General features: G+C 43.2%; 1 protein-coding gene across 3 annotated transcripts; it reads left to right on the forward strand.

Annotated features, from left to right (window-relative positions):
• Positions 1-706: 706 nt before the first annotated feature.
• On the forward strand, positions 707-17790 carry ARPC1A (actin related protein 2/3 complex subunit 1A). 3 transcript variants are annotated; one of them, XM_064726158.1, is made up of 10 exons: positions 707-801; positions 4357-4461; positions 5193-5297; positions 8313-8535; positions 10136-10243; positions 13029-13241; positions 14524-14599; positions 14777-14970; positions 16227-16317; positions 17414-17790. In XM_064726158.1, exons 2-10 carry the CDS (start codon positions 4398-4400, stop codon positions 17450-17452), a joined length of 1113 nt encoding a protein of 370 aa, XP_064582228.1. In that variant the 5' UTR covers positions 707-801; positions 4357-4397; the 3' UTR covers positions 17453-17790. The 3 variants fall into 3 exon arrangements, with proteins under 3 accessions (XP_064582228.1, XP_064582226.1, XP_064582225.1); XM_064726156.1 differs by lacking the exon at positions 707-801 and adding an exon at positions 1044-1200 and having other exon boundaries at positions 4380-4461; XM_064726155.1 differs by lacking the exon at positions 707-801 and adding an exon at positions 1049-1200.
• Positions 17791-18870: the final 1080 nt, after the last annotated feature.

The raw sequence follows: 18870 nt of genomic DNA on the forward strand, positions 1-18870 counted from the left end.
ACCCAATGTTAACAGGCCACACCTGTAGCCAACAAGAACAGTGGTATAAAAGAGTGGATTGGTAGGATTGGGAGTCAGTTGGCTACTGCAAGGACCAGGAAGAGTTAGTGTGTAGAGGAGCTGCCTTTGAGCACCATCGAGATGGCATGAAGCTCTGGTGTTATGGAATCCTTGCACTATAATGATAAGAGAGCTCTTGATACATAAGATGACAATCAGGGACACTGTGGCCAGCAGGCCAATGGCAGTGATCGTTCCCCTGTATGTGGCATTGGTGACACCACACCTTGGGTGCTGAGTTCAGTTTTGGTCTCTCATTTCAAAAAAGGCATTGAGGTGCTAGAGTGTGTCCAGAGGAGGGCAAAAGGCTCATGAAAGGTCTAGAAAACCTTATAAACCATGGCTGAGGAAATGGGTTTGGTTGGTCTCACTGAGACTCAATGTGGGTTTATTTGCTCTCATATTTGTGCCTTTTGTCTCCATTATACCAGAATAGATTCTCTGGGATGTATCCTGTAGGATGGGTTATGAGTGTTGCTGTTTGGGACTCAATCTCATGTATGTGTCCAGCACCTCTGTATTTTGGGAATCATCTACTGGGAACAATTAATAACCACACCTTTATTATTTTTCTCCTCAGAGAAACAACAGGGCAGGGGAAAATACCTTCTTTTCTCCCCCATTTCCTTTACTTGTAGTAGATCTGAAAGGAGCGTGTACTGAGGCGGGATCCAGCCTCTTCTACAGAGGCAGTGAGAGGACTGAAGGAAATGGCCTTAAGTTGAGTCACTGGAGAACGAGGTTAGACGTTATAATTTATTTTTTTCACTGTTTGGGTGGTCAGACATTGGAACACCTCCCCCAGCTAAGCGGCGGACTCACCACCCCTGGAGGCGTTTAAGAGTCGCTTGCCCGATGCGGTTTAGGGCACACAGTGGCGGGGGTGCATTGCCAGCCGGGCTTTATGACCTTAAATTTCTCTCCTTACCTTGTCAATTCCTCAGCTGCGGCCACCCCGCCCTGAGGGGCCGCGCAGGCGCCGCTCCGCCCTTTGTGTGGGGAGGGCTGGCGGCGCAGGCGCCCCGCGCGTTTCCTGCCGCCCGTGTCAGAGCCGGGCCCGCTCGGCCTCTCCCGCCGCCGGAGCGGAGTCGCGTTGACTGCCCAGAGTCCGCGAGTCCCGCTCCGCCCCCGCCGCCTCAGGTGAGTCCCGGCCGCGGCAGCGATGGGCGCCGGCCGGGGGGGGAGCCTGCGGACCCGCCGGCGTGAGGGGAGCGCGGGGGGGAGGCACCGCAGCATCGCTGCCCCGAGGGGCTGCGGGCGCCGTGCTGAGGGTGAGGCGGTGGGCACCGCTCGCCGCTTCGCCCTGAGGGGCCGGGGAGAGGCGAGGCCGAGGGGCTGTCCCCCCTTTCCCCCGCTGTGCCCCCCACATTCCCCGCTGTGCCCACACGGCCCCCGCCGTGCCCGGCGCTGGCAGGGCCCAGCTCACAATCCGTGCCCATCCCGGCGGCTTTATCTGCTTGATATCTGATTGCTAACGGTGGCTGGTGTCGGGAAGTGCCCGATATGAGCCGCCCACCCCCCTGGAGATCCGCGCTGAGTGCCTTGGGAGGCAGTGACAGTGCTGGGAGGCTGTCCTGCAGCGCAGGTGCTTGGCTTCCAGGTGTTTGCAAGTGGTGTGGGTGCCCCGAGATGGGGAAAGGATTAAAAAGATCCATTTCTCGCTGTCACACGCACACATTCTATCTCCACTTCTGGCTGGCTGCTTGTCCAGGAATGGCCAAGTACCATTCACCACATATTTCTCACCCCAGAAGAGGTGACAGCAGCTGAGTGCTGTACATCCCAGCCTCCATCCTTTCAGGCCTTGTACTGAAAGAATTGCTCTACAAAGGTGCAAGATTTCCCTTTTTTTTCCTCCATTTAAAAATATTTTATTGAAACTCAAAGTCAGTTGCTTTCCATTTGAAATAAAACTCAGAGAGAGCTGCATTAAGTACTTGGTAAGAAAGTCATACCATTATTTTCCCCATGTGAGATTTTGAGTTTGGATGACAGGAAGGCATTGAGGTTATTAATTTGTGGAGAATCATAAAGCCTGCAGCATTTTCCCAAGAGAAATATGAGCTGAATTTTGTCTGTCTATTAGTAAGGAATAAATATAACTGGAAAACTTTTTTAAAGATTTATCTTCCCAAAGAGCATAGCACTGTATCTATCAGGAGACAGAAATAGCACTGCTTTTTGAGGTTATCATCACTGTTGTGTTTTATGGGTTTGTAACCAAACCAAAACGGAAAAGTCTCTTGTAACCAGTTATGGAGCTCAAGTAATTCAATCAATGGGAAGGGATGGATCATACACCTTTGGGTAGGTTTTGGGAGCAGGTGAGTAAAAATACCTGAACTAGGAGTTAGGGTGGGACCATATTTTATATGTAATGCCAAACTGTGAATAAAATACTACAGTTGTGTTAGAAAGTGTTTCAAAATAGCTGCATTCCTTGGGGAGATGAGACTGGATATTTTTATATTTTATTTGGGAAAGAGTAGCAAAGGCTGAGCATTCCTTGTTGGTGGAACAGCTCTTGAACTTTTCCTGTATATGGAAATCTGCTGCTACTGAATGTTGGCAGGAGCTAAAGCAAGATCCTGGAAAAAGCACTTTGCAGTTGTGTTTTGCTTCCACACGTGAAATCTCAAATGATGGATGCCCAAGGGCAGAGGTAACCCAGATTATAGCAACATTTTCAGATTAACAAAAAATAATTAATTATTTTGCCTAGGACTGTGTGTATTTAATACCTCATTTGATTGGTGGGATGTGATTATTATAAGAACCATAAAAATCATGCTGGTTAAAATGATGAGCTGGACTAAAAGCTCAGATTGTTAAAGTTGTATTTCAAGTACATTTGAAATTCACCCATAATTTGCATATTTTTAGAATAACAGTGCTTGATTTCCTTAAATAAAATAAAAAGTTTCTCCAGTTACTTGCATTTGTGAAAAACTGTCTCACCTCTGCTCTGAGATCCAGCACTTTGAAAGTATTTGTTAAACTGATGGTGTGATAGTAACTCCTGAGCTCCCTAAGAGCACACTCATCCTTCTTTCAGTCCCAAGTTTCTGTTGGATTGCCATTCATTTCCTGTTTGCTTCCAAATTCCTACCTTGTCCTGAAGGCTCCACCCTCTGCCAACATGGCCATACTTGGGTATGTTGTAATTCCAGGCTGAAATGGGTGTGGATGTCTTGGAATGACATCACGGAGAGGGTTCTTTTAGGAGGGATATGTGGGGGTAAAAATGCACTGATCCATCAGGCAGTGATAAATGAGTGTGAAAATCACTGTAATATACCCAAGGAATTGACAATCCAAGTTGGATGTATTGAGCTGAGCACATTTTTATTATTACAGGTGACCTTGAGTTTTTATTCCATCCATTTGTGCTGCTCTGGTTAATACAGGACACAGAATACTATTTTTTAATACCTAAAATATTTTGGTGTCTAAAATATTTTCATTTTAAAAATATTCTATGTCCTGAATTAACCAAAGGCAGCATAAATGGATGGAAGATAATACAATAAAAACATTTTAAACAGCTTTGTGTCTGTGGATGGATGTGCCTCCAATTGCAGAACTTCAGCACTGTCTCTTGTAACAGCCATCACTTAAAAAAGTAGGTATTTAGCCATTTTTAAACCAAATACTCAAAAACTATAATGATTCAGCTTGTTTTAATGTTTGGAGTTTCATGGGGCAGAAGCCTGATTATTGAGCAGTTCACTGCTATAATTAACTTGAAGAAATTACTAATTAGTTAATTACTAATCTCAGTAATTTTTCCCTGGGAAACATATAAATGGTTTTATCAAATAATATATCAGCAGATCAGTTACACATCAGTTTGACTTCTTGAAAATAAAAAATTATTGTAGTGCTGCCTGTGAGCCTGGATACAAGTCAAGCTTTAGAATCAGTTCACTGACCTTTGTCCTAGATATTTATTTTTTGAATTGTTCTATTTCCATAGTAAAATTAATAGGTTTGTTAGATTTCTTGAGGACCTGCTCTCTTGTCTGTGAGGATACACAAAGCAGCAAATGTATCTGGCTTTTAGGGCAATTGCAATTAGCTAATGTAAGCAGGACAATGCAAATTCATCATCCTACTGAAAATATCTGGGATGTGACACAGGCAGCTCTTGAGCATTCTTATCCTATTTATTAGCTTGTGATCTGTAAATTAATTGTAGCACTGCACTGAAAGATGCTTGGTAAATATTGAAGGTAAACTTGGTGTTATTAATTCTCTCATTTTGAAGCGTTTTGTTTTCAATTTTACACCTTTCAGCCTTGTCACTTTTTACAACATAGGAACCTCTTTAACTCGGAATGTCTCTGCATCAGTTCCTGCTGGAGCCAATCACCTGCCATGCCTGGAACAGAGACCGTACTCGTAAGTAATGAGCTCATTTGCATTTTTAATTTCTCATTTTTCAATTGCTGTTTTCTTTCTACTGTCAGTTTTTGATCTGGTGATGTTCTGGGTCACGTTTATGGAAGGTGTGATCAGATACATAGTTCTACATGTTAAATGTTCTACTTCTGGTCCAAAAAGCACAAATCTTCCAAATCTGAATTTTTCTAAGCTTATTGCTGGAACTCTGGCATAGGAGGTAATTGAGTCTTCCTGGTGTTCCACAAAGCTTTGCCTCTTGGCCAAGTTTTCCAAATAATGTGGATTGTTGTGTTCCAAATGTGTTGTCTTCCTGTGCAGAGTACTCATAACCGTGATATGTGTAGCAATATCAAGCTACCAGAGGGCAGGGTTAGGTGGGATTTTGGGAAGAAATTCTTCCCACAAATTCCCAGGGAAGCTGTGCCTGGCAGTGCTCATCCCAGCTTGGATGGTGCTTGGAGCAACTTGGGACAGTGGAAGGTGTCCCTGTTTATGGCAGGGGTTGGAACTGGATGATCTTAAAGATGCCTTCCAACCCAAACCATTCCATGGTGCTTTGTCCATAATTATTGGAGATTTTCCAGGGATTTTGGCCCTTCATTAACAAAGCCCATTAATGCTCTCAAATTTGTAAATAGAGGTTTTAGATGGGGAAAATCTTTCCAAATATGGCATTTGCTAGTAAAAAGCCTTCTCTACAATTGGATTGTTTTATTTCCTCTTTCAAGAGATTGCCATTAGCCCTAATAACCATGAAGTGCACATCTACAAGAAGAGTGGGAACCAGTGGGTGAAGGCTCATGAGCTGAAGGAACACAATGGACACATTACAGGTGAGAATGTGCTGAGCCACACATGAAGTTTGCCAACCCCTCCTGCTTTCCCCAGTTGAGATTCTGAACAGAAAATCTGCAAGTGTTGAGTAAATAGATCTTTTTATAGGTTGGCATTCCCACTTAGAGCCTTGCAGCAGTTTTCTGAACTGCATGCAGTGAATGTTAGGAAGAAAAGCCCTATCTCATTTCCAGACATTTCAGTGGAGTTACTGAGCCAGTTTTTCTTATCTATGGCTTATTTTTCATCCCTAATGACATAATGAGAACACATTTTCAGTCTGCTGAAGTAATCTGCTTGTGTCACAGTGATGCATGCTGTTCCCTTCCGAGTGCTAGTACTAAAATTTCATCAAGTATACAACTGTAGAATTGCTTTGTGGCTTCCAACAACAATAAATACCCTTTTTTAAGAACTGTATGTACATATGAAGTGGTCAGTCCTGGACTTAGACCATCAGTGAGCACATTTATTGCAGGCTCTGTACATCCACAATGAGTCACAAGGTGTTATTTTTAAAAATGTGATTATTCTGTGGCAGTCTTTCATGTTACTGGGTTGGGGTTTTTTTTTCCATGGTGATATTTTTAAAAGGGCTTTGTGCTCTTAAGGAAGTGAAAGTAATTAATACAAGCACATGCCCAAAGCAGCAAATTCTCTTCTCAGCTTACTAATGGGCAGAAGTATCAGTCCAACAGCATTTTGCAGGAACTTTATTCAATTTTTCCAAGTCTTGTTGTCCAAGAGTGCAACTATCCTGCTTCTTTGTGAAGAGTCACTTGGGCTGCATTTGCAAATTGTGTTCCTCCAACACATTCTGCTTGTACCTGTTAGTGTTGGAAGCCAAATATTCATGACTTGGGAGAAGAGCTCTCCCTGCTTTCCTGCACAATGTGAGCCTTTGGAATCTGAAACACTCTGTTGGTTGTGAAGAGTGGAGTAAAGCTGTGGTTACACACAGGAGAGCCACTGAGCAAACTGCTTGTAACCCCTGGCAGGAGTGAGTCAGCTGCTGTCACTGCAGCTCCTGATCACAGGGGACAAGGTCCTTCTGTGGCTCAGGTTTGTGCTGAGCTGCCTCTGCTCACTCACAGGAAGAGCTTGTTCATTGCTGAGCTAAAAATCTGAGCTTGGCCTAAATCAGAACAGCGCCAGGGCTGGTGAGAGGAGGTGGTGGGCAGGAGAAGGAAGGAGAGACAGGATGGTCCCTCTCTCAAAGGCAGTGCTAGAACTCCTGTAACTGCAGTTTCAGACTACCAAGCTCTTCACTTCTCAAGCATAAACCTATTTTGAAGTAAACAATGTTTGAATTATGTGATAACATTAGTGCAAATTCTTTCCACAGCTTTTATCCCACTTTCAGTTTGTGAGCTTAAGAGATATTTTTAATACTGAATGTAGTAATGGAAAACCACTGATACATAATTTGTGGCAGGAGAGTTGAGGACTGCATCCCAAAGGATGCTAGAGAAAAGATGAAAAATAATGTTCCCATAAGACTTTCCAGCTGGGAGCATCCTTCATTGCCTAGGAGGGGAAAGAAGCAATGGCAGCTTTATCAAAGGTTCTGTTTTATTGTTTGAATTTATTTTTTTCTTGGTAAACCTTTCTTGTGGCACAGCTTAAATAGGCATGGAAAAAATGTAAGCATTGTGTCAGTGCGTAAAGATAGATAACAGCTAACCAAAAATCCCTGTTATCTAAACTTTAGATCATGGCTGCAGTCTGGCAGCAAGCACAGAATGTTGTTGGAGGTTGTGCAGTTTTAGAATTGCTGAGTTTCAGCTGTTGAGAGGGATCTTGCACAAGTCAGAGCTTTGGAGGGTGCTGGTGGACAGGCCTTGGCCGGCCTGCAGAGCTCCACCTGTTGGTCAGCCCTCGGAGCTTCCTCAGCCAGCACATCCCTGGGATCTGGGAATTTGGCATCTGCAGTTTTGATGAAAGCTAGAGGGAGAAACAAGTATCCCTAACAGCTTGGAATAGCTCCTGGAGAATAAGAGATGAAGGGGAATGACATAACAGTAATAACTGTGTCAGCGATCAGCTCATCAGGAACTGCAGTGACAGGGCAAGGAGAAATGGCTTCAGACTGAAAGAGGGGAGATTTAGGTTAGATATGGCAAAATTCTTCCCTGTGAGGGTGGTGAGGCCCTGGCTCAGATTGTCTGGAGAAGCTGAGGCTGCCCCTGAATCCCTGGGAGTGTCCAAGGCCAGGTTGGATGGGGCTTGGAGCAACCTGGGATGGTGAATGGGTGTGGGATCTCAGGATCTGAGTCCTGGGATGCCGGGCCTCCGAGACCACCCTTGGGGGGCCCGGGAGTCCTGGAATGTTGCCAGAAGTGTCTGGTGGCTGGACTTTGATCCTACACAGGAGACGACACCTTTATGAAGATAAGAGGACTTCACCGGGGTGAATGGCGAAAAGATTAGCTAATTAGAGGGTGAGACACAGGGTTTAGGATTTCTGTACAGGGGGGTTCAGAGGAGTAAGATGGAGGAATTGGGGTGTGTCCTGCCCTCCTTCTTCCTCTTCTCCTCCATCTTCTTTGGCCACGGTGGCACCTTTGGATTGGTTATTACTGAGAGTGCACCCAGCAATGAGAATAAATGGTATTGGGGAAAAATGATAAATATTGTACACGTAACAATGGGTATAAAGATACGTGGCGGTCCGGGGGACGGCACAGTGTGCTCATGGCTGACTGCTGAGCAGATCTCTGTTCGGCTGAAAGAACATCTTTTAGATAAACAATTAATAAACATAAAAACCGAAAGAAGAACTGAAGCCTCTTCTCGTCCTTCGATACGCGGGCTGCCCCAAGGCCACCTCGGGCCTTTTCAGGCCCCTCGAACAGCCGAGATAACCGGACAAATGGGCATTGGAACTGGACAACCTTTAAGGTCCTTTCCACCCCAAACCATTCTGGGATTCTGTGACAGAGAACTGTGAGGTGATCTCTGTTTTGCCTTAATATAAAGTGGAAAATGAATTCCTGTGCCCCCTTCACTGGCAGGCATTGACTGGGCTCCCAAGAGCGACCGCATCGTGACGTGCGGCGCCGACCGCAACGCGTACGTGTGGAGCCAGAAGGACGGCGTGTGGAAACCCACCCTGGTCATCCTCAGGATCAACCGCGCCGCCACCTTCGTCAAGTGGTCCCCCCTGGAGAACAAGTTTGCTGTGGGCAGCGGAGCTCGACTCATATCCGTGTGCTACTTTGAGTCTGAAAATGACTGGTGAGCTGGTTTTGTGTCTTTAGGGTCGGCATGGGAAAGCTGAAGTTGTTTAATGCTGTTAGGATTTTACTAATTCCTGAAATATTCAGGAAATGTTGAGGGATCAGTTCTTTTGTGGACTTCAATGTTTGGGGAATAAGGTTCTCTCTCTTCACTCTGCTGTAGCACCTAAAGGCCTTTGCCTATTTTCAGCCAGCACAAGTTGGCGTGGATGTGTTCTGCCTGACTGCCATAAACATATGTTGCTTTTCTGAAAGTGCAAGAATTTCTGCAGAGTAAAGATTTCATTACTACAACTCTATGGTTGAAAAAAGAGAAATATTTTCTTCTCCCTCTTCATGCCAGAATGAATGAAGAAACCTTCACTGGAGTCTTTCTTCTGTATCTGTTATTTTGGGCCATTTCTTGTCATTCTGTCACATCTCCAGGGTGATCTGTTAGATGTTTGAGCTTGTCATGACCTGTTCTGCATTTTGTCACGTACTTTTACCACAGTTTATAGATTTCACATAGGAATATCACAAAGATATTTCCACCATTAACATTTTTCTCATTTTAGCCTCTAAACTTAAAGCTTCTGGTCTTCTTGTGTTGGAGCTACATTTGTTGTATCATCTGTAGCTGAAATCAGTGTGTGGGGTATCTCTTCCTTTGGGCTGCATAAACAGGACAAAAACACAGGTGTCCTCTGTGCAATCTGCCATGTGGAGATGAAAAAACAATGGCACCATCTGCAAAATACATTTTAAAGATTTTTTTTGGACTTTTATGCTTTCCAGCATATTCACTTATCAATATTTTTTCTCTGCCTCACTTGTCTGCAAAAGAATCAAGACTCTGTAAGCTAAAGAAATATAATTTGTAAATTGTGAGCCTTAAAACTTGTCTGTCTGATGGAAGTAAAATCAAAGAAAAAGCACCATCATCTCAAAGGCCATCAAGTGAATAATAGATTTCATTACTGGTTTGTAAATAGTTCAGATAAACCAAATCTGCTGAGACATATTTAGGCCACTATTGATGAATTCAGCAGCAGGACCACTTTGCACTGCAGATAATTGAGATGAATGCACTGCTTGGGTCATTGGCAGTCCCCCCATTTTCTTGTTGTGTTTTATAGTTATTGTATTTTTAAACAGTAGAAAAGTCAATAGGCAAGAGATGTGACTATAAAATTTGTTGGTAGGACTGGAGAAGGACTTGTGCTTGGTGATCCATGAAAATAGTGCTGCTTAGCTCAGAGTCACAGTCCCAGCTGACCTTGTGTTCACTGGGGGAGGAGACCTGGCAATTCCTGGGCAAAATTCACACCCAGGAGTTCCATCTGATGCATCATAAAAATCAGCTTGAAGGGGAATAAGACTTAGCTGAGGAGATACATATTTAATGAGTTTGTTCATAATATTTGAAAGTTTAATTGAGCTAATCATAAAGTTCACAGATTGCACAAGAGAATGTCAAAGATTTGGACATTAAGTTTTATCCAAAACTGATGTGTTTAGTCATTGACAGGGAGGAATCTTTTTGAGGAGTGCTTCATGGATTTGTGGGAATCAGGTAAAACATGTTCATGTAAAATTTGTGTCTTATTTTGTTTTAGGTGGGTGAGCAAACACATTAAAAAGCCCATTCGTTCCACTGTCCTCAGCCTGGACTGGCACCCCAACAATGTCCTGCTGGCTGCAGGGTCCTGTGACTTCAAGTGCAGGTGAGAGAAACTAAAATATCTACCTACAGTTTGGGTTACTGGATAAATAAGTAGCTTGAGTATGTTCATCAGGTAATTGCACGTGCTGTTAAAATAAAAGGTGGCTCATTGTGTACTGCTGTTGGTACCAAAATAAAATTTCCAGCTTGGCTTTGGTGCTGCTGTGTCCTGACTTTGCCAGCATGGATCTGCTGAGGGACACACCTGAATTTGGGGGATTACACAGCATTTAGGCTGAGAGTTGGTCATTAGGCTGAAGTTGGATCAGCAGGTGTTGTCTTGTAGAACACCAGCACTGCTAATCAGAGGTTAAAAAACAATTCCCTAATGGTGCAGTTTTTCAAAATTCAGAGTAACTGGTCATTCCCAAAGGTGTTTTCCCATCTTTTTTTCTCTGATTTCCTTGTTTCCTCCCCTTTGCCTGTGGGGAGCAGAGTCAAGCAATTGATCCACCTGCAACTCAACACAATAGAAGAGATTTTTGAAGACCATTTAAAAAAAAAAAAAAAGCTGTTAAAGGCAGATCGGTGTGAGAGATGGATGGGGGAGACTTTGCAACTGATTGTGAAATTACAGTGTGAGGGATGGGCCCTGCAAACTGCTCTGTGCTGAGTGATTGGGGTCACTGCAGGGATCTCTGCATGGGGAGCCTGCAGGGCCTGGCTTGAATCCACATTGCCTTCATCACTTGTACCTTCAATGATAATGAAAGCTTCTTTTCTTAAATTCCTTATGTAATAGGGCAATTTCTAAGCTTCAAAGTGTGTACTAAAAATGACTAAGGAGGAGTGGGAGGGGGAGGTGGGACTGATTATTGCATTCCTTAATTCAGAATGAAACCCTCACATCTAAACCCCATCCTTTGATACCTTTTCATGTAAGGAGAGATGTTAAATGGAAGCTGGGAAAGAGAGGGGAGAGTTGTCTCAGCTTTCCTGCCTTATTTACAGTTTAAATTAGATAAACTGTATGTATTCACTTCCTGTCACAAAATAGGTGATGTGAAACAGAAACAGCTGCTTTTCACATGTGGAAGTTTTTAAATTTGGTTTCATAAAGGGCCTCAGGATTTTGACATAGGTGACCTGAAATGTGTGTTTGTGTCCAACCCAAACCATTCTGGATTCTAGGATTGTTTCTTCCCCAAAACCATGAAAAACTATTTTCTTTTGTAAATGAGGAGTACAGATCTCTAGAATTCCAGTTCTCCCTTCAGTTCCATATTTAAAAAAATAAAGCTACCTGAAGTGTGCACCTGTTCTGGTAGAAATTAGGAAATGGATCTGCCAGAGCCACTGCCACGTAATGAGCAGCTAAATGGGAAACATTTTGGGGAAGGAATGGAGGGCAGGAGGCTGCAAATTGCTGGATATTCAGCAGAGATTTTTGATGCTTGGCCAAGATAAATGAGCTCCCCTTATATTTATCTGAAATACATATGTATCTATAGCTACAAGCACACAATAGTATGATTTTATGTTCTTGCTGAGGGAATGAAAGTCATTTCCCAACATTTGAAGGCTGGGGCCTTCAAGCTGAGGTGATTTTGGTTTTAAAAGACAGGGAGACTTTAATAAGGGGGAAGACTTCTTATATTTTTAAGTAACAGTTAAATTCAAGGTCTTCCCTACTTAGGTATGATTTTCCTGCCTTGTGTCAAAGGCTGTTGCTTTAAACATCTTGTCCTACTTCCATACATTAAGAGACCATCCTTTTAGGTAGCTCTATAAAATTCAGATTTTTAAAGGATTATCATTAGATTATATTTAAACTAATAGAGCCAAATATATATCCATACTTAATTCCCTGAAAATCTGTACCTAATATAGCTGCAGTTAAACCCTTCTCATTCCATATGAGCAGCTTTATTGAAATAAGCTGAATATAGGTACCTTTGGAAGTGCTTACCCCACACACACAAAAGATACAAAAACAGGGAAGGGGAGGCTACATTTTCTTCAACTCACTATAAAATAATTCCTGTTTGTGTGTGACTGCAACCATGAATATTTGATTATAGTTTCTCATTTACACTGATTTTTTTTTCCCCTCTGGTAGTAGCATGGTGTAGCTGCCTTGCTCCTCCTGTTCAATGGACTCAAATCCTATGGTTGTGACGTCCCATTAAATTCCATGGTAACAGTCAAGAACACCATATTGTGGCATGTCTGAATCATGCAGAAGGAATTTGATGAAAGGGGGAGGCTTTCTATTTAAACATACCTTAAAAACTGTAGCGCTGGGAAAAAAAAATCTGTAAAAACATTGCAGTATTTCAGGTTTTCAAGGCATTTTTGCAATAATGAGCCGGAAGAAGGTGGCTCAGAGCTCTTTTGCTGGCATTAGAACATCGCATTTCTTTCTTTGAAATCCTGCTAAAACAGGAATGTTCTTAAAAAGTGGGTAATTTTGTAGGTGTTTGTATTAGCTTCTAATTATACAGTGCCATTCCTGGGTTTTCTCTAGCTGAAGGCTTGACTCTGGAGAGCTGTTGGCACTGCAAAAGGATGAAAGGGAAATCTTGGCACGGGGAAAAATGCACTGACAACGTGTATTTTTGTGCCATCTTCTGGAAAAAAGAGAGAGGGCTACAAGAACAGCATTCATGAGAAACCTGTGTGCTTTACACCCTTTGTGCTTCTGCTTCCAGGCTTGTTCAAAGACACCAAAATATTTCATTTTGGGAGAATCAGGACCCATCTCTCTCCTTCCAACATGAAACGCACCCCATGCTCCCTGAAGCTTTGTTCTCTCTCTGTTCACACCAGATTCCTTTTATTTGCAGGGTGTTCTCTGCTTACATTAAGGAAGTGGATGAAAAGCCAGCCAGCACCCCCTGGGGCTCCAAGATGCCTTTTGGGCAGCTGATGTCAGAGTTTGGGGGCGCGGGCAGCGGAGGGTGGGTGCACAGCGTCAGCTTCTCCGCCAGCGGCAACCGCCTGGCCTGGGTCAGCCATGACAGCACCGTGTCCGTGGCTGATGCCTCCAAAAACATGATGTGAGTATCCCCTTGCTGCTGCTGTCAGCCTGAGGGTCCTAAAGGTCTTTTCCAACCTTAATGATTCCGTGGTTTCGTGTGGAATATTGGGATTGCAAGCTCGCGCCTCTGTCGCCTCTTTACTGTAGGCTCCAGGTCTCTTTGAGGCTTATATAAATATTCTATAAATAAGGTTTGTTTCTGTGAATTTTAGAGTATATAATTTAAATTCCATGTAAGAATCCTTTGGTGAGAGTGTAGCTGATTTATACAATTTAATAGATTTACAGATATAAATTTATATAATTTAAATTCTTTGTAAGAGTTCTTTGGTGAAAGTATAGCCGATTTATTTTGGAGGGAAAAAAAGAGGCATTTAGGAGAAAAGGTATATTCCACTGAGTAACCAGGGAAACAATATTTCTTTTTTCAAAACAATATTTGCAATACAAAATATTGCATATTACAAATATACAAATACACAAATATACAAAATATTGCAAATCCAAGCAATATTCCAGACATTATTCCCAATTCAAAGAGAATCCATGCTCACTGCAGCACTAAGACCACATTCCTAACCAGAAGCTGGAAAGTAAGCTCATGAAATATTAATTTCAACATCTGTCCTTAAGATGCTGCTGATGCAAGGTTTCAACTTACACCTTCCAATCCAACAAAATATTTTACTAACAATTGCTCCTTCTGCTGCTCCTCTTGATCTGCATGACTTTGTAATGTCCTTGGCTCTCCAGCCAGGAAGGATGAGATCCTCCATAGGTTTTGGTAGCAGAAGTGTCTGGGATCATCCAGGCATTGCTGGGATTAATTTTGAATTGTGGTTCTGATCAATACAGTTGTTTAAGTACCTGGCAGGGAATATCATTCATTATAAAGTGTTTAATGGCAAAAGTTGACTTAAATGAACATCAAGGCTTTTTGCCTCTGCAAAGATGTCAAGCATCAAAGTTTCAAGTGTTTTTCATATTTAAATGAAATTAATATCTTTATTAATACAGACATTTTTGGGGTTATTCCTTTTAAACTCTTGCCCCTGTTTACACATAATTTTGGTAATGTTAGCCTTTCACCTGGAACACTTGGCTTTGTTATAGATCTTCCAGCACACTTTCATTAGGCTGAAACTTTTTATTGCAAATTACAACCTTCTGTTGTCACCACAGGACAGCCAAGCTACCTTGACTTTTCCAGGAATCCTTGTGTGGGAATGGTGCCTATTTTTTGTTAGAGCCGAAAATGAGAGGTTTCAGTGAATCCCTCTAACAAATGTCCTTGTGCTCAGGGTTTCGCAGCTGAAAACAGAGTTCCTCCCTCTCCTGAGCGTGTCCTTTGTCTCGGAGAACAGCGTGGTGGCAGCTGTAAGTGTTTGCTATTTCCTCCTTGCAGAGTTTTGTCGTGTTTTGGAGGGGGAGAAAACCCCATCCTTTGCACAGTTAATAATAACACTAAACCAGCTGTGCCCAGCTGTGTCAGTGTTTGCCTGTGGAAGGGCAGGCTGGGAATGCTGAGGTTTCCTGATGGGTTTTTGCTTGCAGGGCCACGACTGCTGCCCGATGCTCTTCAACTGTGACGAGCGTGGCTTGCTGAGCTTCGTGTCCAAACTGGACATTCCCAAGCAGAGCATCCAGCGCAACATCTCGGCCATGGAGCGCTTCCGCAACATGGACAAAAGAGCCACCACGGAGGATCGCAACACCACCCTGGAGACCCTGCACCAAAACAGCATCACGTGAGTGTCCTCTGCCAGCACCAGGGCAGGGAGAGCTCTCCAGGCAGCCTGTTCTGCCAGCACTTAGCAGCTGCACCCTTCTGGTACAGCCAAGCTATCTGTGGTGGTGTTCGCAGGGCTCCCAGGAAGAGGGAAGCGATGAGGATCTGACTCCGTGTTTATATTTGTTATTTTATGATATGTATTACATTAAAACTATACTAAAAGAATAGCAGAAGGTATTTCATCACAAGGCTAGCAAGAAAGGAATGAATAACAAAAGCTCCTGACTCTCAGTGAGTCCAAGCCAGCTGACTGTGATCAGCCATTAATTAGAAACAACCAACATGGACCAATCAAAGATCCATGTGTTGCATTCCACAGCAGCAGATAATTATTGTCTACATTTTGTTTCTCTCTGCTTCTCAGGAGAAAAATCCTAGCAAAGGGATTTTTCAGAAAATATCATGGCTACAGATATCCCTTGTGGTCTTTCCCTAGCAGCTCTCTGTTTCTGGGATTTGAGTGGGTGCTGGTTAATCATTGACTTACCTACAGCTGTTTGCTCGTGGTTCATGTGTTGTGTACCTTGGACACAGCTTATCTTATCAAATATATCAAATATGTGGGTAGTTCCCAAGAGGCTGGAGGCACTGTGCAAAATCCACCTGAAATGCACATCCCAGCTTCCTGTTTCAGATGTTACTGCCATTTGTATTTATTTATTATGTATCACTGTTTTCAAACCAAAAGAGGGGAAATTTAGGTTAAACATACAGTAAAATCCTTCCCTGTGAGAGTGAGGAGGCCCTGGCACAGGTTGCCCAGAGAAGCTGTGGCTGCTCCATCCCTGGAAGCTTTCAAGGCTGGGTTGGAGCATCCTGAGATAGTGGGAAGTCCCTGTCCATAGCAGGGAGTGGGGCTGGATGAGTTCTAATGTCCCTTCTGCTCCAAACCATTCCACAATTCTGTTAATCAAAATGATTCATTCCAGTTAATTGGGTAAAAAAATATCTTTGCATTAAAAGTTATGTGATCCCCAGGGATGTTGAGCAATTTCTCTTTATTCAAGGAAAACATTTAGTCTCACCAAGCCATTAAAGAGCTTTCAGCATCTTTTTCTTGGCTTATTTTTCTGAGGCATTCTACCAAGAATCTAGTGTAGGCTCTGGTATAGTCATGTCTCCATCCAAAGAGTAGGAGTAGAATTCAACCCAAATCTCCCAGTTTTCTGGCTCTCTGGAATGGGTGTTGGAGCTCTCACTCTGTGTTTGCAGCCAAGTGTCTATTTATGAGATAGACAAACGGGATTGTCGGAAATTCTGCACCACCGGCATCGATGGAGCAATGACCATCTGGGATTTCAAGGTAAAAATGTGCTTTTACTACCATGTTTATGTGAACTAGCTGGGTGATAGATATTTCTTTTTTTTTTTTTCATCTCTAGTATCAACTCCTGGGGCTCAGCCCCAAGCCAGGTTTTAGCAGCAGCAGGAAATGCAGACTGGAATATTCAAAACCATTAGTGAAGTCCATAAAAAAACTGATCCAAGAATCTGCATAAATGCAGATGCAGTTTGTTAAGCAGATGGTGATAATACAGATTTATTTTTTAATATAATTACTAATGTCCCTGTAGGAATCCCCTTAATTCTTTCATTCTCCAGCCTCAGCCACAGTTGGGCAGGAACAATTAGTACAACACAACCCCCTGCCTCTTCCTTCTGCCATCCCATGGGGCTCTGCTCATTGCCTGCTGCAGAACATGGCCCTGTCCTCTCAGAATTAACTTACCCAAGGAGCAAGAAGTTGTCTCTAACAGCTGGAAAATACAATATTGAAAATGCTAAAAGGCTGTATTGATGTCTGTGCTTGCTTTGCTCAGGCCTGGCCAACAGAGGTCCCTGTTGGGCTTCCCAAAACTGGGATGTGGGATCTGATATAGGGAAGGAGTAGATTGTCTGTGTTGTGTGGTGCCAGAGGGCTCTGGTGGGGACAGGAGTCAAACAAGAAGTTGAGGTGATCTCTGAGCTGCTTTAGTGCAGTTTTAGGTCTGTGTCATTGGCCTGTACATGGCTGAGTTTGAAAGGAATGACTGTTGTGGTCTCTGGCTCTTGCATTAGAAAGAAATCCTTTACTTAAAGAAGAAATTCCTCTCTGTGAGGGTGGGGAGGCCCTGGCACAGATTCCCAGAGCAGCTGTGGCTGCCCCTGGATCCCTGCAAGTGTCCAAGGCCAGGTTGGATGGGGCTTGGAGCAGCCTGGGACAGTGGGAGGTGTCCCTGCCATGGCAGGGGCTGGAATGAGATGATCTTCAAAGTCCCTTCCAACCCAAACCATTCTGGGATTCTAATTTCAAATATTCATGTTTTTCACTTGGTTTTGTTAGCATTTACACTGATTTCTTTAGCCCAAACTACTGCAGCAGATTGTAATTAAGATTTTTTTTTTTTCTCTCCTTCAAGACTTTAGAGTCCTCCATCCAAGGGCTACGAATCATGTAAAGATGGATTTCCATGATCTAGCAGGACAAACTGCTTGACAGAATGCAGCTCCCACATCTGCACAAACCTGAAAAGGGAGGAGGAAGGTGAAATATTTGGAAACACTGAGAAAATACAGCTTGGCAGATTTTCTTTTGAATCTAAATTTGGTGAATTGTGTTGGTTTCAAAATCAGCTGTGATTATTTTTTTTTTGGTTGGTTGTTTCATTCCATTCTTTACCAAAGCTGCTCCTTAAGTAGTTTATTGCAGGAAGTTATGAATCACTAACTTAAAAGGGGAATTTTATGTAAATTGTCTGCTAGAAATAATAATAATAATAAAAAAGAGAAAAACTGATTCTTTGTTTTGATGCTTGCTGATTAAAAAAGGGATGTTACGGAAATTGGGAGAGAGAGTGGGGAAAACCCTGCACTGATATTTTATGGCCTTAAAACAGGAGAAGTTAATGTTAACTGAAAGGTTCTGAAGTTGACAAACCTGGAGTTCTGATGGTCTGGATGTGAAGATTCAGATGAGCTGCTTCCAGAGGAATTCTTCCCTTGAGGTGACAATTTTGGAGGATGAATGATTTTATCCTACTTCTCTTCATTCTGTCTGCCTTGCATTTAATCCATAACAACAGCAAATTAACCTGAATGTCTTTTTTGTTGTCTGCTCTGTGGGTGACATTTTTCCAGAGGTGAGTGACCAGAATTATTTGTAGTTGTCTTTGGGGTTGGTCCCAAGCCTGCTCCCAGGTCAGTGCCTGGGAACAGGATGGAAAGCTCTGTGTGGAAGGTGAGACAGAAATCTGCTGAGCCTCATCTGGGGAAGACAAAAGCAAATCTTGTGGTAAATCTGTGGAACTTCATGGAATCACCATCCCTGGAGGCGTTCAAGGAACAACTGGATGTGACACTCAGTGCTCTGAGCTGGTTGGCCAGGTGGGGATTGGTCACAGGCTGGACTTGATGAACTTGGAGGGTTTTTCACCCTCAGTAGTTCTGGGATTCTGTGTCCTGTTAGAGCTGAGCTCTCAACCCCTAAAATCCTGTGTTTATAACAACTGGTGAGCAAAGGAAGCTGCAGTAGAGATGTCAGTGTGGTCTGGCTTTGTGCTGATCTCTGTGCCCAGGAACCTGTGTCAGTTCAGCTCTGAGCCTCAGGAGCTCATGGAAGCATTTGCACACAGCTTTATTCACAGGGTCTATTCCTGCTCCTGTTGTTGCTGCCTTGCTGTGCTCTGAGGGGATTAGCTGGCTCATGGCATTGCTTTACAAAGCTGAAAATTGTCATTTCTGCTGAAAATGCAGAAGTGTCTTAAAAAAACCCCAATGACTAAATTTACCACTTCCTCTGGAACCAGAGTTGCTTCACACCCTGCTCGTTTCTCAGCTCTGTTATTGTGGAAGTTCAGCTCTGAGTGGCAGCCACTGT

This window comes from Zonotrichia leucophrys, chromosome 14 (assembly GCF_028769735.1).
Source record: "Zonotrichia leucophrys gambelii isolate GWCS_2022_RI chromosome 14, RI_Zleu_2.0, whole genome shotgun sequence".
Lineage (NCBI taxonomy): Eukaryota > Metazoa > Chordata > Aves > Passeriformes > Passerellidae > Zonotrichia > Zonotrichia leucophrys.